Source organism: Ursus arctos, unplaced genomic scaffold (assembly GCF_023065955.2).
Source record: "Ursus arctos isolate Adak ecotype North America unplaced genomic scaffold, UrsArc2.0 scaffold_2, whole genome shotgun sequence".
Lineage (NCBI taxonomy): Eukaryota > Metazoa > Chordata > Mammalia > Carnivora > Ursidae > Ursus > Ursus arctos.
In genome coordinates, this window is record NW_026622874.1 from 99,076,430 (window position 1) to 99,101,006 (window position 24,577).

The 24,577-nt window shown below is 43.1% G+C and overlaps 1 protein-coding gene across 1 annotated transcript in view; it reads left to right on the forward strand.

The window, feature by feature from the left end:
* Positions 1-24,577, forward strand: part of BAIAP2L1 (BAR/IMD domain containing adaptor protein 2 like 1) — a 91,494-nt gene that overhangs the window by 54,410 nt on the left and 12,507 nt on the right. The window contains exons 4-12 of the mRNA XM_026516268.4: positions 10,417-10,478; positions 10,583-10,654; positions 12,016-12,153; positions 12,842-12,994; positions 14,734-14,901; positions 17,542-17,689; positions 19,767-19,974; positions 20,621-20,698; positions 22,063-22,243. Coding sequence (XP_026372053.2) covers positions 10,417-10,478; positions 10,583-10,654; positions 12,016-12,153; positions 12,842-12,994; positions 14,734-14,901; positions 17,542-17,689; positions 19,767-19,974; positions 20,621-20,698; positions 22,063-22,243 — 1,208 coding nt within the window. The remainder of the gene's footprint in view (positions 1-10,416; positions 10,479-10,582; positions 10,655-12,015; positions 12,154-12,841; positions 12,995-14,733; positions 14,902-17,541; positions 17,690-19,766; positions 19,975-20,620; positions 20,699-22,062; positions 22,244-24,577) is intronic.

Below are 24,577 nucleotides of genomic sequence, written 5' to 3' on the forward strand. Positions count from 1 at the left end.
AGTGGTTGCCCTAAGGTTTGGTAGTATATATTTACAGCCAGTCTAGGTACACCTTCAGATTCCACCATACCACTTCATGGGGTGGGGGCACAGGTTCCCTTGTGGCAGGGCATTACCATTCCTCCCTCCTGTCTTCTGTAGCACTGTTGTCATTCACTGGACTTATCCACAAGCTGGAACCACTCCATGCATTGTTGCTATTATTACTTTGAATAAAGAGTTATCTATTACATCAATTAAGAATAAGAAATACAAGGTTTAATCACCTTCATTTATTCCTTCTTTAATGCTCTTCATTTCTCTCAACCTTGAAAGTAAAATAGCCAGCCAGTGGACCAGCAAAATGAGTTTATTTGTGAATTGCAATTTGGGGTGTGCAAACTATGACAAACCATAGTCAAGTCCAGAAACAAAGGAGAGGGGCTTGCTTTTATAGAGGAAAGGAGGAAGTTAGGGGCTGTTTGGAATGAAAGCCCACTGGAGAGGGCGAGAGTTCAGGGTTCTGGCGACTTCTTCTGGCTGAGCTGTTGCTGGGCAGGAGGACTCTTTCCTCCTCCTGGGATAGTAAGCTGCTTCCGGTTGGGAAATGCAAACATGCTGCTGTTTTCCTGCTGAGGTCTGCAGGTGGCACAAGTGCTAGTGCACAGGAACGCCCCCTTCAGGGCTTTCTGACTCCCTTTGAAATGAGACTTCTTTTGTTCTTTTTCATGTCTTTATGTAGATCCAGGTTTCTGGCCTATATGATTTTCTCCGGAAGAAGTTCAGACTTCAGTTTTCCTCTGATGTCCTTGTTTTTATTTCCCTCTACCGCATCTTGTCTTTAGGTTTCCTTCAAAAATCCTTCTAAATGAAGTCAGGTGTAAACCCTGTTGATGAGTGATATAAATAAAGTAATTGGGGAGGGGGATAATTGTATAAGTTCAGATTTAATTCTCCATTTTTGTTCTGTGGGGTGTTTTTGGTTTTTAGTGGGTCACAGTACCTGGGATATGACCTTCAGAAGAGTTTTTTAGCCTCTCCCCGCCTTACTTGAAACATGAAGGTTGGAGGGCTGGATTTAGCTAATTGTCCTTCCTCAGGTCAGATAAGACTTTAGTAAAACAGTTTCTCTTGAGGGCTAGCCTGCCTTATACAGGGCAAAACAAGAACAGAACAACGAGCTGGGCAGATTTCAGAATGGTTATTTTCCCCCTCCCTCTGCCGGAAGCCCCAGGGGGATTTTCTCCAGTAAGAACTTAATGGGGGCTCCTAGCAGTAATCCTCAGGAAAGTGTGAGACTTCCCGCTAAAACTGAGTCCCCCTGGAGTTTTTAACTTGCTGGTCCAGGATGAGGTTCCAGCAACCATCAATTAACAGTTGAAAAGTTTCTAGCAATACTGGCCGAAGCCTTAGTTTCCGCTGCCAGTAAACTGTGATTCTCCACATTAGCCCGTCCGTCTCTGGTTTTCAGGCAGATCTTTACCTGTACACTTAATTCTCTAATGAATCTAAGAAGCACTGTTGTTTTTCAGTTTGCTTAGCTTATTTCTTGATGTAAGTAAGAGTGATGACTTCCAAGCTCTTTGCATGTTGGAGCAGAAACCAGAAGTACTCTCGGTGGTTGGTTTCAACCAGCATGGTCAGTCAGATGTGTCTGTCCTTTAATGGGTCATTCCTGATACAGTTTAACTATAGAATTGTCAGTATTTAAAACTGAGGTGCCAAGTATTTTGTTTAATAAAGGGAAAGGCTACGAGGTGGAGGAAAGTAGAGTATACTGTGTGTGTTCTTTTTTGATAATAGGAGATGGACAGTTTCTCCTTTGGGGACCCTAGGAATGGGGGAAGAAACAGGAGCACTGAGCTGAGTTTAGGAGAGATAGATGTCCATTTGTCTTTTTTTGTAAGTTTTAATTTGAATTAATTTAAGATGTTTAATTCTGAAACATTTTAAGCATATTAAAGTATATGAAAGAATACATAGATGTGTGTATATCTATAAGGAACAAAAAATGTTGAAACAAATGTGGTAACTAGTTCTAAGTTGACGCCTTGTACGTGGACTTTATTTCCAGAAAACAAATACCCAGAAAGAAAGCCATGTTGAGAAGCGTGTGGGCCCATTCTGTTGTTGTGTATCGTGCATTATTGGCCTGATTTTCTCTTCATGTCTGGGTGTGCACACCTTACCAGCCAGTGTTTCCCTTCAGAGCAGAGGAAAGCACTATACTCACCAATCCGGTGAAGTAGATATTCTAGTTGTCACCATACAGCTGAGAATATGGAGGCTCCATGAGGTTACCTGGAAAGAGAAGGTTAAGGAACTTACCAAAGGCTTATCTGGCACCATTGCATCTTCCTGCAGATGCTCAGACCTTTGCCCAATCTTTGTGCCCCTGGAGATGTCTGTGGGTGATTACGGTCCAGAGCACCCCACTTTCTGAAAATGCTTCCAGTCTTTTTGCTTTCACAGCACCCTGCTCTTTTCCAGCCTCCTTAACTAGCCTTTCGTCTTCACGAGTTCTTCCTAAACATCTTGTGTTCTGTCGCTGAGAGATCAGCAGTAGCTCCTGGCCTTTTATTACGAAAGAACAATGTCCTTTGGGCAACCTATTCTATGCCTGTATATAAAAGTTCATTTGTTCTGTGTCTAAAGGGACTCCACTCCTCTCCAAGAGGGAAAAAGTGTTTAGGTTTGTAGCTACAACTTCTGTTTGGCTCAGAGTACTTGGCACACTTGTTCATCAGCCAGCATGGGATTAACCACCCGAGGAAGAGGAAATCATTTTATTCTTCTTCAAAAATAAATAAGTAAATAAATTTAATACTACCTGAAGAATAGGTAGGAAATAAACCTGTATCAGAAACCTTAAAAGGGCATGAATGGTCAGGAACACAAGATCTTACCTCTGAAATGCCAGCTCTTTGTGATTAGATTCAGATGGTACATTCTTGGCTAGAATGTTGTCTAAGTCATCTTGTGTCCTGTGAGTATCAAATCTGGGCATAAAGTGTTCATCTGCCTCTCATTGTGGCAGTAATTTTGATTGTCCAGCGAAGGTGTTGTCTGATTTCTCAGACAACATATTTTTTTTCTGCTACTGCTAATAAGCTATCCGGGGGGGAACACTTTCAGACTATGCAAATACCTTATTCTTCATCAACATTTGTTCCTTAGATTTAGCATCTGTTAATGAATTTTGTCTGCACCAGGGTTTACTTGTTGCTTGAATGATGATTTTCTGACTCCTACACTCCCTCCGTGTTTACCGGTTGGCACTTGAGATTTTACTTTTAGCAGGAGCCCTCCTTTCTCACCTCTTTATCTATTTACTCTTGTGGATCTGGGGAATCCCAGATTTTTTCAATGATTCATAACTTATTACTGTCCTTAATTACTTTGGTGCTCAAGCTGTCCTGTATTTGGCCAGTAGGAGCTCCTTCAGGCTGACTCTCATCCATTCATTCACTCATTCATTCATTCACTCATTTATTCTTGAGTACTTCCATACATTCTTGCATAATGGTATGTTCCAGGCTCATCTTGTCTCTTCTCAGTTGTGGAATCTATGGCCATTTTTTTCTGAAGAGATACTTCCTTTTAGTGGGGAATGATATTAAAAGCTAAAATTTGAATATTAGGTGTGCTCATTGCTATTGAGGTATCATCTTCGTCCTTCCAGCAAACAGAGCTAGGAAATATATACATATATATAATGATTACTGTAAACATGCATATACACAAAAACAGACCTGTGTATATGCATATATACATTTGGGCATATAAAAATAAGCACATATTTTGGAAATATATGTGAGCATTGGCTCCCATAACCTTAACATATTTATACATTTTCTCAATCTATGATACATCTAAAATAGTTCTGGAATTTAAATTTTTTTATCAATTTAATATAACTGTGTGTTAATTCCACTTGAATTTAAAAACAATAAAGTCTTGAAGAGATATCTGCACACCCTGGTTTATAGCAGCATTACAATAGCCAAGAGGTAGAAAGAACACAGGTATCCATCAACATTTTTTTTCAAGTGATAAATTGATAAAATGTGGAATATCCATACAAGGCAATATTATTCAGTCCTAGAAAGGAAATTCTGACACATCTTATAAGATGGATGAAACTTGAGGACATGGTACTAAGTAAACCAGTTACAAAAGGAAAAAAAATTATATCAATTTATAATATATTACAAATTTATTTATATTAAATAAACTTGAGTAATTATTAGAATTATAAAATAATATATTTTGGAATAAAAAAGCACTAAAAGGACTTCAGAGTTTGTAGGTTTGCCATTCACCATGTCTACTGATTTTTTTTCCCTATGCTGAACATAGTGATAAAATGTAGAGACTCAATTGTTATCATCCTCTTAAGGTTGTGAAGTTTTATTCTAGTAGGCAGTTAAATTACTAGTGGAGAACCCTGATTTGTAGAGGCTTAATTATAGATTTTTTCTGGTGGTTCTATTTTGGTTTTGCCCTTAGTCTTATGATTTAGTCCTATTCCTAACGTATGTCCCTACTGGATGTCAGTAGAAAGCCTGTGGTATTTACCAAGCCTTTCTCACTTGGTGGGACTTGAATTCCCAACTCTGTATGCCCAATACTGTGTGTCTACTAAGAATCTCCACTAAACTCCACATCCTTCCAGCTGCTGATTTTCTTAGAGTCTCACCTTGTACATGTGCGATTTAGGTTTTAGCCAAGGATTTGAGAGGAGTTTATGTATAGACTTTGGGTCTTCTTGCTCCATTGTGTGAGTTTATTCCACAATTTATCCATTCTAGTGTTGATAGATGTTTGAATTGTTTCTGGCTTGAAGATACGAATAAAGCTGCTATGAACATTCTTGTGCTTGTCTATTGATAAACAAATGCACTCATAATTCTTGGGAATATGTCTAGGAGTACATTTGCTGGGTCACAGGGTAGGCAAATTTGTTTATCAGTTACTGTCAGTTTTGCCTTTTCCGGAATGTTTTATAAATGGAATCATACAGTATGTAGCTTTTTTTAGTCTGGCTTCTTTCTTTTACTATAGTTCTGAAATTTATCCATGTTGTTATGTCTGTCAGTAGTTAATTTCTTTTTATTATTGCATAGTATTCCATTAAATTCTTGAAATGAGTGCTTAGAGCATTGATTTTTTTTCACTCATTCTTTCCTAATGTGCATTTGAAGTCTATAAATTTCCTCTAACAACAGCTTTAGTTGCATCTTACATGTTCTTATATGCTGTATTTATTATTTCATTTCAAAATAATTTTTACTTCTGTTGTGATTTCTTCTTTGACCTGTAGGTTATTTAGAAGTCTGTTTCTTCATTCCCAATATATGGACATTTTCTGGTTACCTTTTTTTTTTTTTTTTTTTTTTTTAAGATTTTATTTAGAAGGAGAGCATGAGTGGGGGGAGGGGCAGAGGGAGAAGCCAACTCCCCACTGAACAGGGAGCCCAATGCAGGGCTCAATCCCAGGACCCTGAGATCATGACCTGAGCTGAAGGTGAACATTTAACCTGCTGAGCCACCCAGACGCCCCATCTGGTTACCTTTTTGTTAATGATTTCTAGTTTAATTTTGCTGTGGTTAAAGAGCATACTCAGTATGATTTCAGTCCTTTGAAATATAGTGAAGCTTTCTTTTGATCCCTTTTTAATATACTGTTTGCTTTAAAAATGAAATTACTAGATATAGTATTCTATATATGTTCACTAGATCAAGTGTATTTATCATTCAGGTCATCTATATCTGTAGTGATATTTTTGTCTGCTTGTTCTAACCATTTACTAAGAGAAGTAACAATTACTATTGAATTATCTGTTTCTTTTTATAATTCAGTTTTAGTTTAAATATGTTGAGAACATGTTAATGATGCATACAAATAAAAAAATGTTTGTCTTCCAGATGAATTGAACTTTTTCCCATTATGAAATGATTGTTTTTATGTCTAACAATGTTTCTCATCCTTTTTGACTACTTTGCCTTGTTTGGTTTTAATAAACCTACGTCAGTTTTCTTTTGTCTAGTGTTTGCTATGTATCTTACTCCATCCTCTTACTCTCTATCCCTGTATTTAAGGTATATCTCTTATAAGCAAAATATAATTGTGTGTTTTTTTTTAATCCTAAAAATCTTTGTCTTCTAATTGGATTATATAGTCCATTTACATTCAGTGTAATTACTCTGCTTTCTACTCTCTATGTTCACATCTTCGATTGGCCTCTTTTTGACTGTTTTTCTTCTCTATTCACTTGGTAGTTAGATGTACCTTATTCTTTTAGTGGCTACCCTCGTGGCATTTTTTCTTATCAAAGTCAGATGTTACTTGGCACTTTACTTTCATCTCAGACTTTGGAACCCTATATATTTCTAATGTATAACTTCTGTTTGTTACACTTGTTTTCATAGGGTGGTATAAATCTCAATCAGTGGTAGAATAATTACAGTCTCCATGCAAGACATTAATTAGAGCTGTGGTACTACCTTTAGCTAAGTCAGAAGCTAGGCATCTGGAGGAATATTGGATGAAATGCTTACCCTATCACTTTTTTGGCATCCCTCCATGCGTGTTGTTTACTGGTATAGTACGGACACTGACCAGAGGAGAGCACCTCTGACTGCATCCAGGGACTGTGGGTGGGCAGCTACTGAGGGCTATTCTTAGAGGCTGGCAAAGCCTTTCAAGTTTAGTCACATGTTCGTGGTTACTAATCTGCCTCTGTACTAATTCAGTGCTGGTGACTCTAATCTGTAGGCTACACGCTTGTGTATTTAACATATCCCATCTGCATGTGGTTTGCTTTTGTTTCCATTATATTTTCTCCTCATCACATTTGATATTTTGAAAATTGTCAGAAAAAGTATATCCTTTTTCTAGTGACGTTTTTGGTCAGGTTTAATTTAATTCGTGGAGTGTAACTTTAGGTCCACAGTAGGTTGGCATCCACCCTGTCATTTTATTGTCTGATTCACTTGAGTAACACGAAGGAAGTAGCATGTGACTCAGTCATTGCTCTGTGCTTTCTGGAAAACGGTATCCTGATTATCCATGATCAAATATAAATGAAAATATGTGTGCCTACACGTTTAGCACCTGTTCTGTTCTACTCATGTCCATTAACAGTTTCCATTTGGTTTCTCTAAATTTATACTGTGAATTGATGAAGAATTATCTAGTTGAAAATATATTAATAGTCCAATGACTAATCTATATTTCAAATGAAAACTGTGTGTGTTCCTACCAGTAATACTCTCTAATTTTATTTGACTGTTTAAAGTCCATTCTGTTTAAATTCATATCTTTATATAGTATTGTCCAAATTTTTTGACATGTTTGTTCATAGCTCCTAAAATTGGAATGATATCACTATCAGTTATTTGTATGAATTTTAGGGAGAAACTGATGGTAGACATTGACTTTTAGCAATGTCAAGTTCATGATTTTGAAATATGTGTATATTTAAATTCCTTTAATATTGCCATTTAAGAATGTAATTTACTCAGACTGAGTCATATTACTGTACTTACTATGTGTTTCTTCCCAGAATGTTTACTCAGAACCTAAAAGGGAAAAAGGAAATGGTTGATCCAGTATATGGGGCTGTGATTTCTGAGACTAGCACATTGGTTGCTGTTTGGGTGTGTATTTAGTTTTGCTCCATTAGAATCTGGACTGTGCTCCACCCTTTCCTTGAATTTTTTTTTTTTTTCTTCTCAAATGTAATTCATGAAAAATTAGGTTACAGGACTAGGAGTAAATAAACGTGTGTGATGCCACTTTTCAGACATTAAGTAACACTTGCTATATTAAAGAATAAACTTCTGTAGATTGAACATAAAGACTGTTTTCATTTTCTGTTTCAAGATACACTTTTGGCAGCTCCGATAATCACAGTAAAGATGTTTTCTAATCCTTCTTTTGACCGAGGACTGCTGCTGCTATAAAGTCAGCATTTAAATTCCACGAACTGTGAGGGACAGGAATAACAAGGATAAGGTCAGGTGTTCCGTTCCTGCCCACAGAGTGAATGGGCTGTTTCAGGGAGCCTTTCCACCGAGCTGCCTGAAGGGAGAAAAGCGGGGGGCGGGAGGGGCCTCAGGGCCTGAGCACCAGGTTCAGCAGTGCTGGCTTTCACGAGAGTGCCACACTAGCACTGCTTTTGTTTTGGCAACATGCTTCTCAGAGATCCACATTATACAAGGTTGTCGTGATAAAGTTCATGACGGTTTGGAAAAAAAAAAAAGAGTACCTTGAATGTAACCTGAATCACTCTGATTTAAGCACAATTATTTTTAGACTTTTTAAAAAAAGTAGATCTGACTTGCCAAGAAAAGGGTGCTTAATTTTCAAGTAACTGAAGTGGGGTTTTTTGTTGTTGCTGTTGTTTTTCATCTCCAGCCAGGAGTTATTTATGGGTTTAAAATGGATATGAAAGTAACTCAGACTATTTCAGTATCTGGAATCACTAAATGATAAAATGACATATTAATGTAGTTATATTCTTGGTCATGTGAAGGTTTCCTTTGTGAAGAACTCTGATTTGTTTCATGTTGAGCTTTAGGAGGACTTAATTATGGGAGAAATGAAGTCAGTGTCATCAAGGATGGAGAGTGGGTATCTTGATAACTTGGTGTGGTGGGGATGTGTCTGCCCTCACTCTCAGGTTTACCCAGGAGGCTATTCTGTTAGAGGTTCCTAGAATCACAGGCTGCTTAGGGACTTGTAAGTTATGTACCTATAACCTTATAGGAGAGTCCTGTCCCTACCACCTGCCATGGTTATTTTAAGCAGCATTGTTCACAGTGAGCTTCATGCTGAGGAGCTGGTTTATTTGGGACACCAGGGGCTGGGGGAATGACATGTTACGTTTGATTTTGAGGTATCCCTCGCACCTCTGAGGAAGAGAGTCTGGAAGAGAACAAGCTGGGAGTCAAGAGAAATGATAAGAGCTTGAGGGGCAAGGGAGACTCTTAAGAGGTTCAACTGGTGGGTTTGAATGTGTTGGTGGGGGACAGACTAGGGAGACTGTTCCCCCACCCTTCATGGGACAGATGATTGGGCACACGGGAGTCTTCACAAGTCATTCCCACATACCTTCTCTCCCAGGCAGGGAAGGGCTTTCACATTTATTGCCCAAGGAAGTAGGATGTATAAGGGGCATGATTTCACCCTAGAGGCTGGCCCAAGTGATGACACACATGCACAAGGGAATGAGTCTTTGTCCTTGAGTGTGACATATGGGTGAGGTGTTGACCTCAAGTGACTGGTTAGCAGGCAGCCAAGAGCTGGGATTGGAGAATATGGGTTGAATTCACTTTTAGACATGTTCAATGTTGAGATACCTAATGAGACATCCAGGTGGACATGTTCAGGAAGGGGCTGAATTTTTGAGTCAGAAGATAGGGTGGGGGGGCTAGACTGGTCATTTGAGAGTCACATATCTTAACTCTTTCTAGAACAGGGCACCGTAGTGTCATCTGTGTAAAGGTGATAGCTGAAGTCACGGTCTAGGTGGTATTTCTCTTTCCCCATATCTAACACAGTCTTAATTCTCCTACATCTGCAGCATTTCAGTTTACCCGAGGAATTCCTACCAAACTGTGGGAGTATCTACCCACACATTTTGTTTTGTTGAGTATGGTCTGGTGGTTGTTTGAAATGATTGTTTTTTCCAGTTCTTAGGTATCAAACCTATTCAGTTCCTATAGATAAGTGAACAGGGAGAGGCTCTTGTCCACCTTAATCAGAGGTTAGTAGCAGAGATGCATCAGACTGCAAGAGATGTACTTTACAAATCAAGTGGTTGTCTTGCAGCATTTGGAGTAAAGCTCAATTCTGGAACATTCTCCGTGTGACTGAACTTGTTTCAGAGAATTGATGTAGTCCCGGGAGATATGAGGCAGAATACTGTCCCTGCTGCATTTTCCCATGGCGTTAGTATTTTCCAAAATGATACAAGAACTAATATGAGAAAAAATAACCTTTATCTTTTATGCCTGACAGATAATCAGATTACTCTGGGGATTAGATAAAAATAAGTCATTTGTTCCTATAGTTAGTTACTATAATGAACATGATAATCCTTGTGTAAGAGAATTTAAAAATTAAATCAGATGAATAACATTCAGCTTAGGGAATGAGAAAATATAGAAAGCATGATGTGAATTTGAAGACAGAGTTGGCGTTCTTTGGACGAACAGTGTTGCAGAGAAAGTTTGCTAGGGCCTGTGTCCCTCTGGTACCCACCCTGCCACGGGCACACAGTCAGTGTTTCTGATGTGCGGCAGGGCCTGATGCTTCCAGGCGTGGAGGGCAGTGGTAGATTGTGCTTCATTCCATTATTTTACTTTCTTTAGTATCTTTACAAAATCCACACAGTGACTTTTCCCCCTAATATCTGGCTTTATTCACAGGCCACGTTCTCATAGAGATTTCAAGTACCCACAAGAAACTCAATGAAAGTCTTGATGAAAACGTATGTAAACTATGTTTATACTTATAAAATATATTTTATTTCTTAACTTCATTTGGCTTAACGTCTCAAATCTGGTGTGAATTTTTAATTCCTTTTGTTAACAGTTCAAAAAATTCCATAAAGAGATTATACACGAGCTGGAGAAGAAGACGGAACTTGATGTAAAATACATGAATGTGAGTACACGGTTTTCCCCACCTCCGTGGTTGGAGGTAGGTGTGGGGCACGGGGCCCTGGCATTCCAGGAGGCTGCACTTGGAGTGATCTCTGAGCCCGAGGAGAACTTTCTCTCACTGTTTATCCAGCAGCAGAAAACATGGACAGAGCTTAGTGTTGAGTATATACACAGATGCACAAAACTGACAAGGTCCCTTGGAGCTGGGTGCCCCGTTTGCATTAACACCTGGGATCTTAATTAAAGAGCTGAGAGGAAAATATTGCAAGCAATCCTCCTGCTTCTAGAAAGCATTGTTTCAAAGAACACGTATATGGGGACAACATCTGCATCTGTATTAGTGCAGCTGCAGCTGTTGCTTTCACAGACCAGCACTTCAGGATGTGAGACGCGGGAGGGAGAACACCATCTGGGTCTCCCTGGGGCTCCCAGGTCCGTTTGTCAGAGACTGCTCCTGTGTGGTGTCCCTTGCCTGTCACCCCATATTGATGACTCCAGCAGTTTTCTCCTTCTGCCTGACCCTCCAGTCCTGTCACACGGCTCTTTGCATCTCCCTTATCTGCTGCGGAATGGCTGCTTTCTTTGCCACCCAAAGCCCCCTTCTCACCAAGACCCCCACACGGCAGTAAGCAGTGTGGTTCCCGCGAGATCACCCCACCGGCCCTGTGCGCGTGTGCTCTGTGTACTCTGGAGCAAGGCCCAGGACCATCTGCACTTGCTGGGGTGGATGTAATGCCAAGCATTTTCCATACATTATCAGATTTTTATCCCTACAGAAACTCCATGATGTAGCTACTCTTATCCTCACTGTACAGATTAAAGGGAAAACATGGATTTTAGAAAATTAAGTAGTTGCTGAGATCACACAGGAAGTGAAGGATTTCACCAGAATTCTAACCCAGGTCTGTGAGGCTCCAAAAACACTTGGCTGCACAGCACCCAAAATAATCGGAAGTGATCACACTTGTTCATTCTGTTTTTTGAAATTGTAAGTCATAAAACTTGATGTAAAATACATGAATGTGAGTACCCGGTTTTCCCCACCTCCGTGGTTGGAGGTAGGTGTGGGGCACGGAGCTTAAATTTTTTTTTTTTATTCGCCAAAGCTCTTACCACTCGGTGTCCTAAAATTTGAGAAAACAAGGAATCAAAGAAAAGAGTATTCTTCTAAGAGCTGCCCTTGGGGTCAGTGGCGCCTTGTATGAACAGGGGACTTTAGGACAGACAGAGCTACATGTTGAAGGGAGGGAGCAGTACCAGGTGAAGTGTGCGGGGCCGCGCCCAGCGGAAATGTTAGCAAAGGTAACCACTCCACAGTTTGGATGACGCTACACTCAAGTAAGCACAACATTTAACTTACAGGCGACTCTCAAAAGATACCAAACGGAACACAGGAGCAAGTTAGATTCTCTGGAGAAATCGCAAGCTGAGTTGAAGAAGATCAGAAGGAAAAGTCAAGGAGGACGAAATGCACTCAAATATGAACACAAAGAAATTGAGGTGAACTTTTCAGCACTATTTTATTTTGTTGACAATTTGTACGATTTACGGGGAAGCTTATTTACCTCAGTCAGCCTGTACTTTATCCACTCACTGCTGTGCTGCTGTTGAACTTAAAAATGAGCATTTTTTACTTGGTATGAGCCGAAGGCTACAGAGTTTTCCAGAGTTAAGAATAATTAGTAGCCTCCGAAAAACATTGGCATTTTCTCCTGATTCAGGGCAAGGACAGATTGGGGGGAGGGGGTGTGGTAAGAGACGTTCCACGATTAGCATTACTCACCCCATGTTACAGATGAAGAAAATGGGGCTTAGGCCAAGTCACATGGTCGATACTTGGAACTGGGGTTTAAATTTTAACTTTCTGGTTTCAAAGCCCCGGATTTTCCAATAGAACACAATCCTGTCCCTGAAGTATAAAGTAATATTTTCTACAGATTGCCCAGCGCAGAATGTAAGGCTTTTGGCAACGTCCTTCCACCCATGAGTCAGGGATCTTAATGAGAATGATGATACCTGCTCAGGTCAGGTTACAACTTTGTTATTTTATCTCATGTTTATCTGCATTTAGTGTTTACTCCATTTCAGAATAAACCAAGTGTAAAGATGGCACAAGATAAAAATGTCTGACTGTGCGGCTACTTGATTCCTCATGACATACTTGTATAATTATTATTTATTTTCCTAGTATGTAGAAACCGTTATGTCTCGCCAGAGCGAAATCCAGAAGTTTATTGCAGATGGTTGCAAAGAAGCTCTACTTGAAGAGAAAAGGCGCTTCTGCTTTCTGGTTGACAAACACTGTAGCTTCGCAAATCATTTACATTATTATCACTTACAGGTGGGTGTGTGGTGGCAAGTGTTGCTGCATTATTAATGATTTAATTTCGTATTCAAATACCCTTGAAATGCTTCACCTTCCATATGTGCCTCAGTGTAAAGCGACGGGCCTCGTTGGTCAATGAGAAGAGATGCCAAAGAAAGAGCTTTTGGCCAACTTGAATATATAAACTTTCAGAAATGTAGGTGAAATGGTTAAATATTACTTATAATATGTAATTAGTATTATATCCATATTTAAAATCTTTCATAATATAATGCTTAATGATTGAGAATTAGTACTTTTTTTCTTTTCTCACCTATGAGTCAGCTTTTCTCACCTATGAGTCAGCTTTTCTCAGACTCTTTCTGATGCATCCTCGGCATCAGTGTCTTCGCCAGAGCCATGGGATGAGCCCCAGCAGGCCCCAGGCCCACCCCACCTGGGTAGTTTTGAGTGTTCGCCTTGGGAGTCCATGTACAGAGGTGTCCCTGGGAGTTCTGTCCCAGCCACAGACCCATTTACAGCATCGGGACAGTTGTGGTTCTTTTTCATTCCTCTTCAAGGTATTTCCTCATGATCTCAGCACCTGTGGAACTGGCTTTGCTGCCCTCCTTCCGGCACATACAGTTGTGAGGTTTTACCCCTAGGAATCATTACAAAATATATGTTCTTTTCCTTTCCTTTTTTTTTTTAATTATACATTTTTGGGGGCCTGTGTAAGCATCCAAGACACGCATTGAGTGAAGTCAAATACTGATTGTTATTTATGATAATTTAGAAAGCATTCCATGGTAGAAGTTTCGAGAGAGTTTGAAAATAAGGTGACTTCCTATTTTTCAGGGGACAAAAACTTGGCCTTGTATGCATGCATCGGTCATATGTTATATATTCCATAAAGTTTTTACAACTTTAAGGACTGTTCATCTACCAAATCTAAATCCCTAAGATCTAACATTGTTACAGGAAGGGAAAGAATTGCAGTATTAGATGATCAGTTTAGCAGTGTCTGTTTCCATGGTGAGGGTGTCCTCCTGGCGCAGAGTCATAGGTCAGGTGACCTTGAAGCTCTTCCTGTGGCCTAGCCCTGCCAGTGACAGGGTACTCACTGTGTCACAAGGCAACCTGGCCTATTTGCAGAGAGCTCTAGTTGGTGGCAGACTGTTACGTTTAACCCTGGATCCCACTTACGCTTTTTAGCATAAACAAAGTCGGCTTTTCTCTACTGGAAGTGTCTTCACCTCTCTGAAAACCGCTTTTGTGCCTTCCACTTTTTCTGGCTACAGCATCTCAGTCCTTTCAGTGGCTCCTTGGACAAAGCAGGCCCAAGCAATCAGTGTGTCAGGACCACAGTCCGAGGCCGTAGGTGGTTTGGGGTGCGGGTTTTGCCCTGTCTTAGGAGTGGGAGGAAGAAAGCACTGATTGGCATTTCTGGGGCCACTGGGGAAACAGTGGGGCTTAATAAGATTGCTCAACCCTTCCCTTTTCGTGTTTGAGCTTGTTCTGCGTCAGTCTTTTAACTCTTGCATTCACACCGAGGGAGGGGGTGAGCTCCTGCAGAACAAGGGCCTACAGCTCTCACAGCACATAACACAGGGCGGAAGCTCATAGATGCTTAAGTACTCACTGAATTTGACACAAAGCTCTCACACTTCTGGTGGTAAGCCAGTAAAACATTATCGCTGATATTTGATGTAACTTTTCTCAGCTCTTTGAACAGTACATGTTTGTGTTTTGTTGTGTTTCTCTTGGATTCACAGTCTGCAGAATTACTCAATTCCAAGCTGCCTCACTGGCAAGAAACCTGTGGTGACGCTACCAAAGTGCCTGAGAAGATCATGAGTATGATCGAGGAGATAAGGACCCCAAGCTCTACCCCCGTGTCTGGGACGCCCCAGCCCTCGCCGATGATTGAGAGAAGCAGTGTGGTAGGAGTTGGTTCTCTCCGAGATTTCAGTTGTGTATTTCCTGATAGGGCTTGGGCCACATATGCACAAAGGACGAAGGCCTTCGTTGGTGGCCATCACAGGTCCTCCCCTCTTCCAGGGCCTTCCTTGTCTCACTCTGATCCCCTTACCTTCAGATTTGAAATGAGTTGTGTGGTGCCCAGCACTGTGTAGTGCTGTGTTCACTCTAGTATCTTTGTTTTGGAAATGTTATTGTTTTTAATTGTAATGATTCCAACTTTTAAGTTTATTCCCAGTGAAGGAGGCATAGGTGTCTTAGAGAATAATTAGCGAAACTCTGGGGCCATTCATCACAACATAAGGCACTTCAGAAAAAATAGCCACCGAAGTAGTCAAGATGATGAAATCAAGCATTGTAGTCTGCCGCTCCTTGAACTTCGGCTTTATTACTTTTCGCAAACATGGAGATTTGGATCCAGTGGATAGTTCAGACACATGGGTCCACCCGCACCTTTGAAATGAAAACAAAGCTGCTAAAGACCAGTCGACAGCCTACAGAATAGATCCATAACTGCATGGGGAATAAGAGAAGGTGCTGTCAGGGGGCCAGAAACACTGAAGGAGTCTCAAAGAGAGAAAGGCAAGATTGGTGTGTGGAGAATCAAGAGAGAAGAAAATCTCAGCCCCGAGAGCGTGCAGGGCAAGACTGCAGCAGAGAGCACAGCAGTGAGCTCAGAGCCAGCGGGCGTCAGAGGGGGCCGAGAATGGCACTTGGCATTCCTAGATGTGGTCGGTTCTAGATGACTCCCATCCTTTAAGCTGGTTGGTTTCTTCCCCCCGTCCCACTTGTGCTAAACAGTAGGCAGCAGGGGCTTTTGTCCACTGACCAAAACTCTGTATTTCCACAGAGGAGGCCAGGCACCCTCCTGGCTGTGTCTTCCCTGTCCCCACCTTACTGTGGGTAGTCTGTGATAACAAGAACAGGCAAAATACAGACTGATAAACAGGCAAAGGAATAGGGAATGCCGTACAATACAGAGATGGACAGATAACCAGGAATCACTGAACGAGTGAGGAAAAACAGTATTGTGAAAAGACACACTGAAAGGAAAAAGCTGGAATAACCAATATTGGAGGCAACAGAGGCAGTAGGGCAGAAGAGAAATCTTTAGAAAGAGACAAAAAGATATTACATCCCCAGGGGAAAATCAACTAAAGATTTTGAAAATTAAAAATGGATTATTATTCACAATTGAAATGTCTGGGATTTGCTTCAGCATATTCCAGGCACAGGGGAAGATGGGTGTAGCATATATGAAACAATATTGGGCATGAATTCATAATTGTTGAAGCTGGGTGTTGGGTACAGGGAGATTTATTGTGCTGTTCTTTCTCCTTTGTACATGCTTGAAATTTTTCTAAAGTAGCTTTTTAAATTTTTCCCTCCCCTTCCCCCCACAAAAAAAAAACATAAACAAGAAAACCCCCACACCAGTAGATGGGCTCATTAACAGAATGGAACTGCTTGGAAAATTAATCTAAAGAGCTCTCCCAAAACACAGAACAAAAACAGAGAGAGGATGTAAACATAATGTTAGACAGGTTGGAAATACCCAATTGCCTTCTCAAAATCATCACCAGATGTCTAATGGGGATCTCAAATTCAACTTGTCTAAAACCAAATAACTGATTTTTATCACTCTAAACATGCTTCTCTAGTCTTCTCCATCCAGAAAATGGCAGCGCCATCCTTCCAGTAGCTCGGGCACAAATATGGACTTCTCTCCCTCTCTCTCCCTACTCCCTCCCTCCCTGCCACAGCCAACCCCTGGGCATGCCCTGTTGTTTCCACCTTCAAAGCATGCCCAAGTCCACCCACTTCTCACTCCACTGCCCTGACTATGGTCCCTGCAGAGATTACTGTAGTCGACTCTGCCTGGTCGTCAACACAGCAGCCGCAGTGAGCCTGGACAAATGGAAAAAAACAAAACCTTGATAGAGTGTGGTCAAGTTGCAGAAGGGAGTAAAGAGAAAATTCTAAAAACTTCCAGAGAGGGGGAGAGATAAGTTATTACAAAGAAAAGAGAACTCCACAGGTACTAGATTTCTTGTTAGCAAAACAAGAGGTTAGAAAATAATGGAGCAATGCACTCAAAATTCCTTGGAAAAATTATTTTAAATGTAGAATCCTAGGGCGCCTGGGTGGCTCAGTCGGTTAAATATCTACCATCGGCTCAGGTCATGATCCCAGGGCCCAGGGTCCTGCTCTGCAGGGAGTCTGCTTTTCCCTCTGCCCCGTCTCCCACTCGTTCTCTCAGTCTCTCTCAAATAAATAAATAAAATCTAAAAAAAAAAAAGAAAGAAAGAAAAGTAGAATCCTGTAGCTAAGTAGCATCTAAGAGGGAACCTAAAATCTAGAGACAGGAAATTAGTGGTTGCCAGGGGGTGGTGGGAAATGGGGAGAACTGCCTTTAAAAAAATGAAGACGAATATAAAAAAAATGTGATATTCTTGAAATAATAATTCAGACTGGGGCATTGCCATCCAACTAAGAGAACCTTGGGAAGAAAGAATTTAAAGCGTGTTAAAACAGCTCTGGGAATCTCTATAATTCCATTGCTGTGTTACACTAATATTAAACTAATGAGGAATTTTTCACAGGTCGGGAAAGATTATGACACTCTTTCTAAATATTTGCCAAAGGTGCCCCCAGCTCCTTCAGCCAGAGCGTATACTAGTCCTTTGATTGATATGTTTAATAACCCAGCAACAGTTGGACAGAATTCGGAAAGGATAAAGAATTCAACAGGTAAGATATTTACTTTGATTTCTTTTAAAATACCTTTTTAGGGGTGCCTGGGTGGCGCAGTCAGTTGGGCATCTGATTCGTGGTTTTGGGTCGTGATCACAGGTTTGTGGGATCGAGCCCCGCATCAGCATCAGTCTCTGGGCTCAGCGTGAAGTCAGCTTAAGATTCTCTTTCCCTCTGCCCCTCCCCCTGCCCTCATTTTCTCTCTCTCTCTCTCAAATAAAAAAAGTCTATAAAATTAGCATGGTTAAAAAATACCTTTTTAAATTTTTTTTAATATTTTGGATAAATGTTACCCTCAGGTAGAGGTAAGTAAACACATTTGACATTGCCTTATTGAAACTTTTTCTTTTTTTAAGATTTTATTTATTTATTTGAGAAAGAGAGAGCACAAACAGGAGGGGCAGAGAGAGGGAGGGAGAAGCAAGCCCCCGCTGATCAGGGAGCCTAATGTAAGACTCCGTCCCAGGACCCCGGGATCACGCCCTGAGCCGAAGGCAGATACTGAACTGACTGAGCCCCCCAGGTGCCCCTGCCTTATTGAAACTTACACTTCAAAGTAAATAAAGGTCTGGGTTTATTGTAAATCCATAAGACATTTTATAAGTGACATATTTCTTTGACAAATTGTAATTGCATATACTGATTAATGTTTATACGAAGGAAACTTACTATTTAAAACTTACGTTTTAAAATGGAATATAATGAACAAAGAGGCTCACATTGCCATATTTGGTGGCAATTGTAATAAAAAAATTTTTTTTAAAGATTTTATTTATTTATTTGACAGGATAGAGACAGCCAGCAAGAGAGGGAACACAAGCAGGGGGAGTGGGAGAGGAAGAAGCAGGCTCATAGCGGAGGAGCCTGATGTGGGGCTCGATCCCAGAACGCCGGGATCACGCCCTGAGCCGAAGGCAGACGCTTAACCGCTGTGCCACCCAGGCGCCCCTAAAATTTCTTTTTAATAAACTATAAAAGTTCACATGATAAAATTATGGTTATTGATCTTACCGGTAGGCTTAGTGTTTTTCATCATCTCTAACAGACAACTTCATGCTTTCTGGACACTGAAGTTCTAACTGCTTAAATTTCCTAACTCTGTTGATGCTTTTTCAGTAAATCAGGATGAGTTACTGTTCGCAGAGATTTCAGGAGGCTTTGCTTAGGCTCTGCTCTGTGTAGACAGTCTTTGGCACCCAGAGACCCCTCTCTCTTCGTCTGTGGGGTATCTCACAGGCCCTTTGGGTAGGAGAGTCATGGCGATGGAGCCGTGTGCTAGAGAGAGCCCACAGACTACAGCATTTGCAGCTGCTGAGTGAGAGCCAGACAGTTTCAGAATGGCAATTTTGTTTCTTTGGAGTGGTAAATATCAGCTGGTGCTGGAATTGAGACAGAAATGTACATGCTTCACATGTGCAGTGACTTTGGAGTCAGGCCACCCACATCCCATGCCGCCGGCTAGCCGAGATCCCGGTGAGTCACTATGGACCACAACCCATCACCACTCCGTCCCTCAGAAGCTGTGAAGAATTGAGAGTGTGGACTGGCACTTAGGGAGGGTTCAGGAAACGTGCTGGTCCTCACCGCATTCTTGCTGCATTCCCAGGTGAGATGGTGAGCAGCTGCACAGCGAGAACGTCTGCATTTCCAGTCTCCTCTTGTTCTTTGTGGTCCAGGTCGTGGGCAGTGCGGTTTGACTTGATGCCCTGCACGGCCTTGGGGTTTGCTTTGGAGGAGTAGGGCAAAGAGCATCAGACCCTCTGGCCATGCATCACTTGGCCTCTGATTAATCAGAGTGCAGTGAAACTTGGCACGCACTGTGTCCTCTCCGCCTGGAAAAGAGTGTTTAGCCCCAAGGGTCCTCCTCGGTGAGAGACCGCAGGCTGTGGTTCTGCCTCTGCTCCTTGCGGTTCCTGCCCGTCCAGGCAAAGTCGAAGGTGTGGAAATACGACACACTCACAGCAGCAGTAGAAGGAGTGCTGGCAGACAAGAGTGGGTGGCTTTCTGGGGTTTGCTTGTTTGAACTTGTTATCAGTCCTTGAAAAGCAATCACTGCTGTGCTCATTTGCAACAGATTCTTCAGATGATCCCAGTTTACAGCGATCAGTTTCTGTTGCAACTGGACTAAACATGATGAAGAAGCAGAAAGTGAAAACCATTTTTCCACACACTGCTGGAGCGAACCAGACCTTGCTCAGCTTTGCCCAGGGAGACATCCTCACACTGCTCGTCCCTGAGGAGAAAGACGGCTGGCTTTATGGAGAGCATGACACCACCAAAGTGTAAGTCTCGGGGCAGATGCTGTCCACACAGCAGTCAGGGCTGCCCCGTACTTCAGAGAGCTGTCATATCTCCTCTTAGTGGCAAATTGTCTTTGTGGTCATGGGAGCATTTTTACCACAGTTAAGTTCATGGTTCAGTTATTGTTCTAGTTTATAGTTAATTGGAGTTACTCCGTCTCAGGTTATTTTCTGTATGTCTGTGCACGTATAGATGAATTTGATACTTGAACAGATCATATGAAATCACCTCTGAAAGTAGTTTAAATAATTCTTGGTTTAAAAAAAAAGACTTTGGATTTCTCAAGGATAATCTGCACATCAGATGGATTTTGTTAAGATTTAACTCATAAATAGTTTAAATGCCAGCATCGTCATTTTAACCACGAGTATGTGTGCAGGCCTTACTGTAAGCTGGTCAAATTGGTTTTCTGTGTAGATTATTCAGCCATTAAATAAATGTGGAAAAAAGCCAAAAAGGTAATCCGAATAAAACGAATGCTGTCTATAAAATACACATTGTGCGATGTGGTGAAAACGGACCTGTCTGCCCCTGAGCTGTCCCCAAGCCATTCTGTAGTGTGCTTATCCTTCACTTGTCTGCCGCTGACCCCACAACCAGGCCTTTTTTCTCATTCCTCACCTGTAGGAGGGGCTGGTTCCCAGCATCCTACACAAAGTTGCTGGAAGAAGATACAAAGGAGGCCATGAGTGCGCCCACACCAAGGTAGGACCTGACTGTGGCTTCCGTTTCCCAGTGACAGAAAACTCACCTTTGACCTCATGTTTTTGGGCATATCAGAATTCTGTCTAGATGTGTAGTGACCCCACAGGGGAAACCTCCTATCGTGTAGGAGAGTACTAAAGGGGGACTGTTACCCCACAGTTGTTCCATTTGTGGTTTCTGCTGTGGGGACATGTGCCAGACTCTGCTCCTCACCCTCCTGTCGGCCTTCTGGAACCACTCACTGCCCTCCCCCCCCACCCCCCCACCCCCTGCCAGGTCACTAAACCCAAGGTGACCATCATCGCCACTACCGATTAGGAAGTGCCGAAGTGCTTACACTGACTAGCTTAGCTTGTTTAATTCTCATTAACAACCTTACGAGGTAGGTCCCCACTTTAAAATTGAGGACACTGAGGCACAGAAAGGTAGAGCCAAGGCTGGAACCCAGGAAAGTCTTTCCTGCGCCCAGCTATGAATATTTATGTGTGTATCAGCAGTTATAGTTGGTTACCCCAGGGGTCCTCAGAAGTGACACATCCAGGGGCGCCTGGGAGTCTCAGTCGGTTAAGCGTCTGACCCTTGATTTCGGCTCGGGTCATGATCTCAGGGTCATGAGATCGAGCCCCGTGCTGGACTCCACACAGGGCATGGAGACTGCTTAGGGATTCTCTGTCTCTCTCCCCCTCTGACCCTCCCCACCTCTCTAAAAAAGGAAGGGAGGGAGGGAGGGAGGGAGGGAATGACACATCCAAACCGCACTCCTCATCTTTACCCTAAGCTGCCTCATCCTCCATGTTTTCTGTCTCGAGGAGACCCTCTAACCTGTCCAGCTGTCCCTGTAGACCTTTGAGCGCCACACTTGATGCCCCCCTCCAAGTTGTGCTCAGTGTCATCTGTGTGTCCTCATCCCTCGCAGAACAGCTCAACTGCCACTGGGCCAAGCAATAAAACTAGATATTGTGTTTAGGATGTTAAAATGCTGAGGGGTTGTTTTGGGGGGAGGCTTCAAATCTGAAGTGCTCCACACTTTTGCTAAGGCTTTTGCTATAGTCTTCATTTTGATATTGATCTCCTTAAATTAATCGACAGCCAGCACTTAATTAAGCTGGGGGGTTTTTTGAGCTACAATTTGTAAACGAGTAAAAAAACCATTACAGTGTTTTTTATACAGATGTGTATTGTGTGTGTGCGTGCGCGTGTGCGCGCACACACACACACACACACACACATGTCTTGTAATCTCCTGTCTCACACCCTGTTTGATTATTCATCTGTTGCAGTTCTGGCCCCAGGGTATTTAGGATGTTTGGGATTCAGATGGCACGATCTTCTGTAACTTGTATTCTCTGCTTGTTGGTTGGTAGCCCGGCCCCAGTGAGAAGCATCAGCACGGTGAACTTAGCTGAGAAAAGCAGTGTCGTCATCCCCCCACCCGATTACTTGGAATGTTTGTCCCTGGGAGCGGCTGCAGATAAGAGAGCAGATGTTTCCAAAAATACTTCTACCTTTAAAGCACCGGTGTCCAAACCAGAAGCCACATCTCCTGTGAGTGGACCTGCAGCGTAACGTGCTGTGTACCCCCACACTGAATGGCGATCTGGGGGGCGTGGGCTCTTGTTCCACCGGGAATGAAGGTGGTGTCCCCCGGGGGTGGGGGGGGGGGGGCTGGCGCTCACTCCTGTGTCTTCTGCATTCCCACCTCCTCACACAGTCGGTTAGCTTCCTTGACTTCAGTCCTTCTGTTTTATTTATCTGAAATGTAGTCTGTCAGATGGTATCAGGTGTTCTCTCCTCACCTTTGGCCCTAGCTGCAGTCTGTCAGTCTCCTCATCACTTTTTCTGCATTTTTTTTTCAATTTTCATACTGTTTCCTGAAGGAAGGCTTCAGTTTAAAAGTGGTAACTTCATCTTTGTGTCTTCAGAAAGTATTTATTTTGCACCAGGTACTGGGTATACACTGTGTCATGTGCACTCTCTGTAATCCTCAGCAACCCCATAAGAAAGCCTGTAGAGGCCATGGACTCCCAGAGTCCGTCATTCCTGTGGCACCTGTGTCTACCAAGCACCGGTCCCTGGTGTGGGCTCCCAAGGTACAGAGATAAACAGGACCAGTTTATCGCCATTTATGTGGAACTTATATTCTAGTGGTGGGAAGCAGACAATGAGAAAAAAATCAGTAACAGTGATGGAAGCTGTGCAGAGAATTAAAACAAGGTGAGGGAGGTGACGGATGGAGCGACGGCTCACATGGATGTCACAGGTGTGTGTGCAGGTGCTTATGAGAGAGCGCCATGGGTCCCCACCTGTGAAAGTGAGAGAAGGGGAGCAGCACTGGATGGGGGAGGAGCTGGACCGTGAGGGGAGATAGGCCTTGATCACCGGCATCCAAGGCGAGAGAGCTTTAGCCAGGACGATTTCCCGAAGGGCCTGGACAGCCCAGGGCAGCACTCCCTGCGTTTTCTTATTGATCTGAGCAGCGCATGACGGTGTCTGCACCCCCGAGGAGATGTTGAAACTGAGACCTGAATGGCAAGGAGCCCATCACATAGAGGTCAAGGGTAGGAGATTTCCAGACACAAGGAGCAGAGAAGGGCACATACTTGGCACACTCAGTGAACGAGGCTGTGATTCCAGGATGACAGAGAATCGAGAAAGGGGGTCCGCGTTCTCATTTTTTTTCCTCAGGATAGATTTCTCAGGATAGAAGGGGAAGGATGGAGAAGAGGACGGTGACCGGGAAGGCAAGAAGAGCACACATGGTGTGTGGGGCCGGGAGCAGGGAAGGTGGTGAGCGAGAAGCCGCAGGCACGGGCAGAGGTGCACACAGACTGAGGAGTTCCTGCGTGACGAGGCTGCTCTCGTGGGGAAGCGAGGGCATTAGCGGAGAGGGTGGGCAGAGCGAGCAAGTGTAAAGAAAGAGAATCTGTGAAACAGGTGTTCTGAAGCGTGAGAAGGCACGTGGGCTGCAGAAAACGGGGAACACAGGGGTGATGCTGATGCCCACGTACAGTTTGGGTCGTGATTGAAAACGAAGCCGGGCAGAACGGTGGTTTCTCCAGCGCCATGCAGCTGCTTTGGCTCAGACAAGAAGTAATGAACTAGTCGGGGGTTACCAGGTGGCGGTGCTGGGGGAGGAGCGGGGAGTTCCTGGCGTTGGTGATGGTAGGGCTGTGGTGTCCCAGACCCTGGCATTCAGGCTGGGCCGTAAATGGATCTGGAGGGCGGGAAAGGAGGCACAGGGGTGGGGCAAAACCTCTGCAAGGCTGCACAGTTGCCAGAGTGCGGTGGGAAGGAGCCTGGGAGGTGAGGGTCAGAGAGTGGCCTGGCCTTCTGGGGTCTGTGCCGCTGAGCTCCATGCCCAGGGCTGCACAGTGGTCCGGCGGTACCAGAGCCTGCCTCGCCTCTGCTCATGCCAGCTTCCTTCCAGAAATGCCCCCGGGCACTGTTGGTGCATTGATCCCCGGCTACTTTGTTTTTTGTTGTGTGGTTATTGTATGGTCCTTTTCTGTAGTACACGCAGAGGCATCTCCCTGCTTCTCACGGGGCATGTGTGGCTCCACAGCTCTGCCCCTATCGTCAGTGCTGCTGGTGGCCGTTCAGCTGTGAATGGTGCATGGGTGCTGTCTCTGGATTACATGGAATGGGAACTCTTAAAAATGTGCCACGCGTTTCATTGTGAGCCCTCGGGTGTTTTGGAATATACCTACCTCATTATAAACTGCAGTGGTGTGTTCTGATCCGGGAAATGCAGGGTTTTGCAATCTCACTCAAAATGTCTTTGGCTCGGGGCACCTGGGTGGGTCAGTTGGTTTAAGTGTCTGCCTTTGGCTCTGGTCAGGATCCCGGGATCTAGCCCCGTGTCAGGCTCTGCACTCAGCA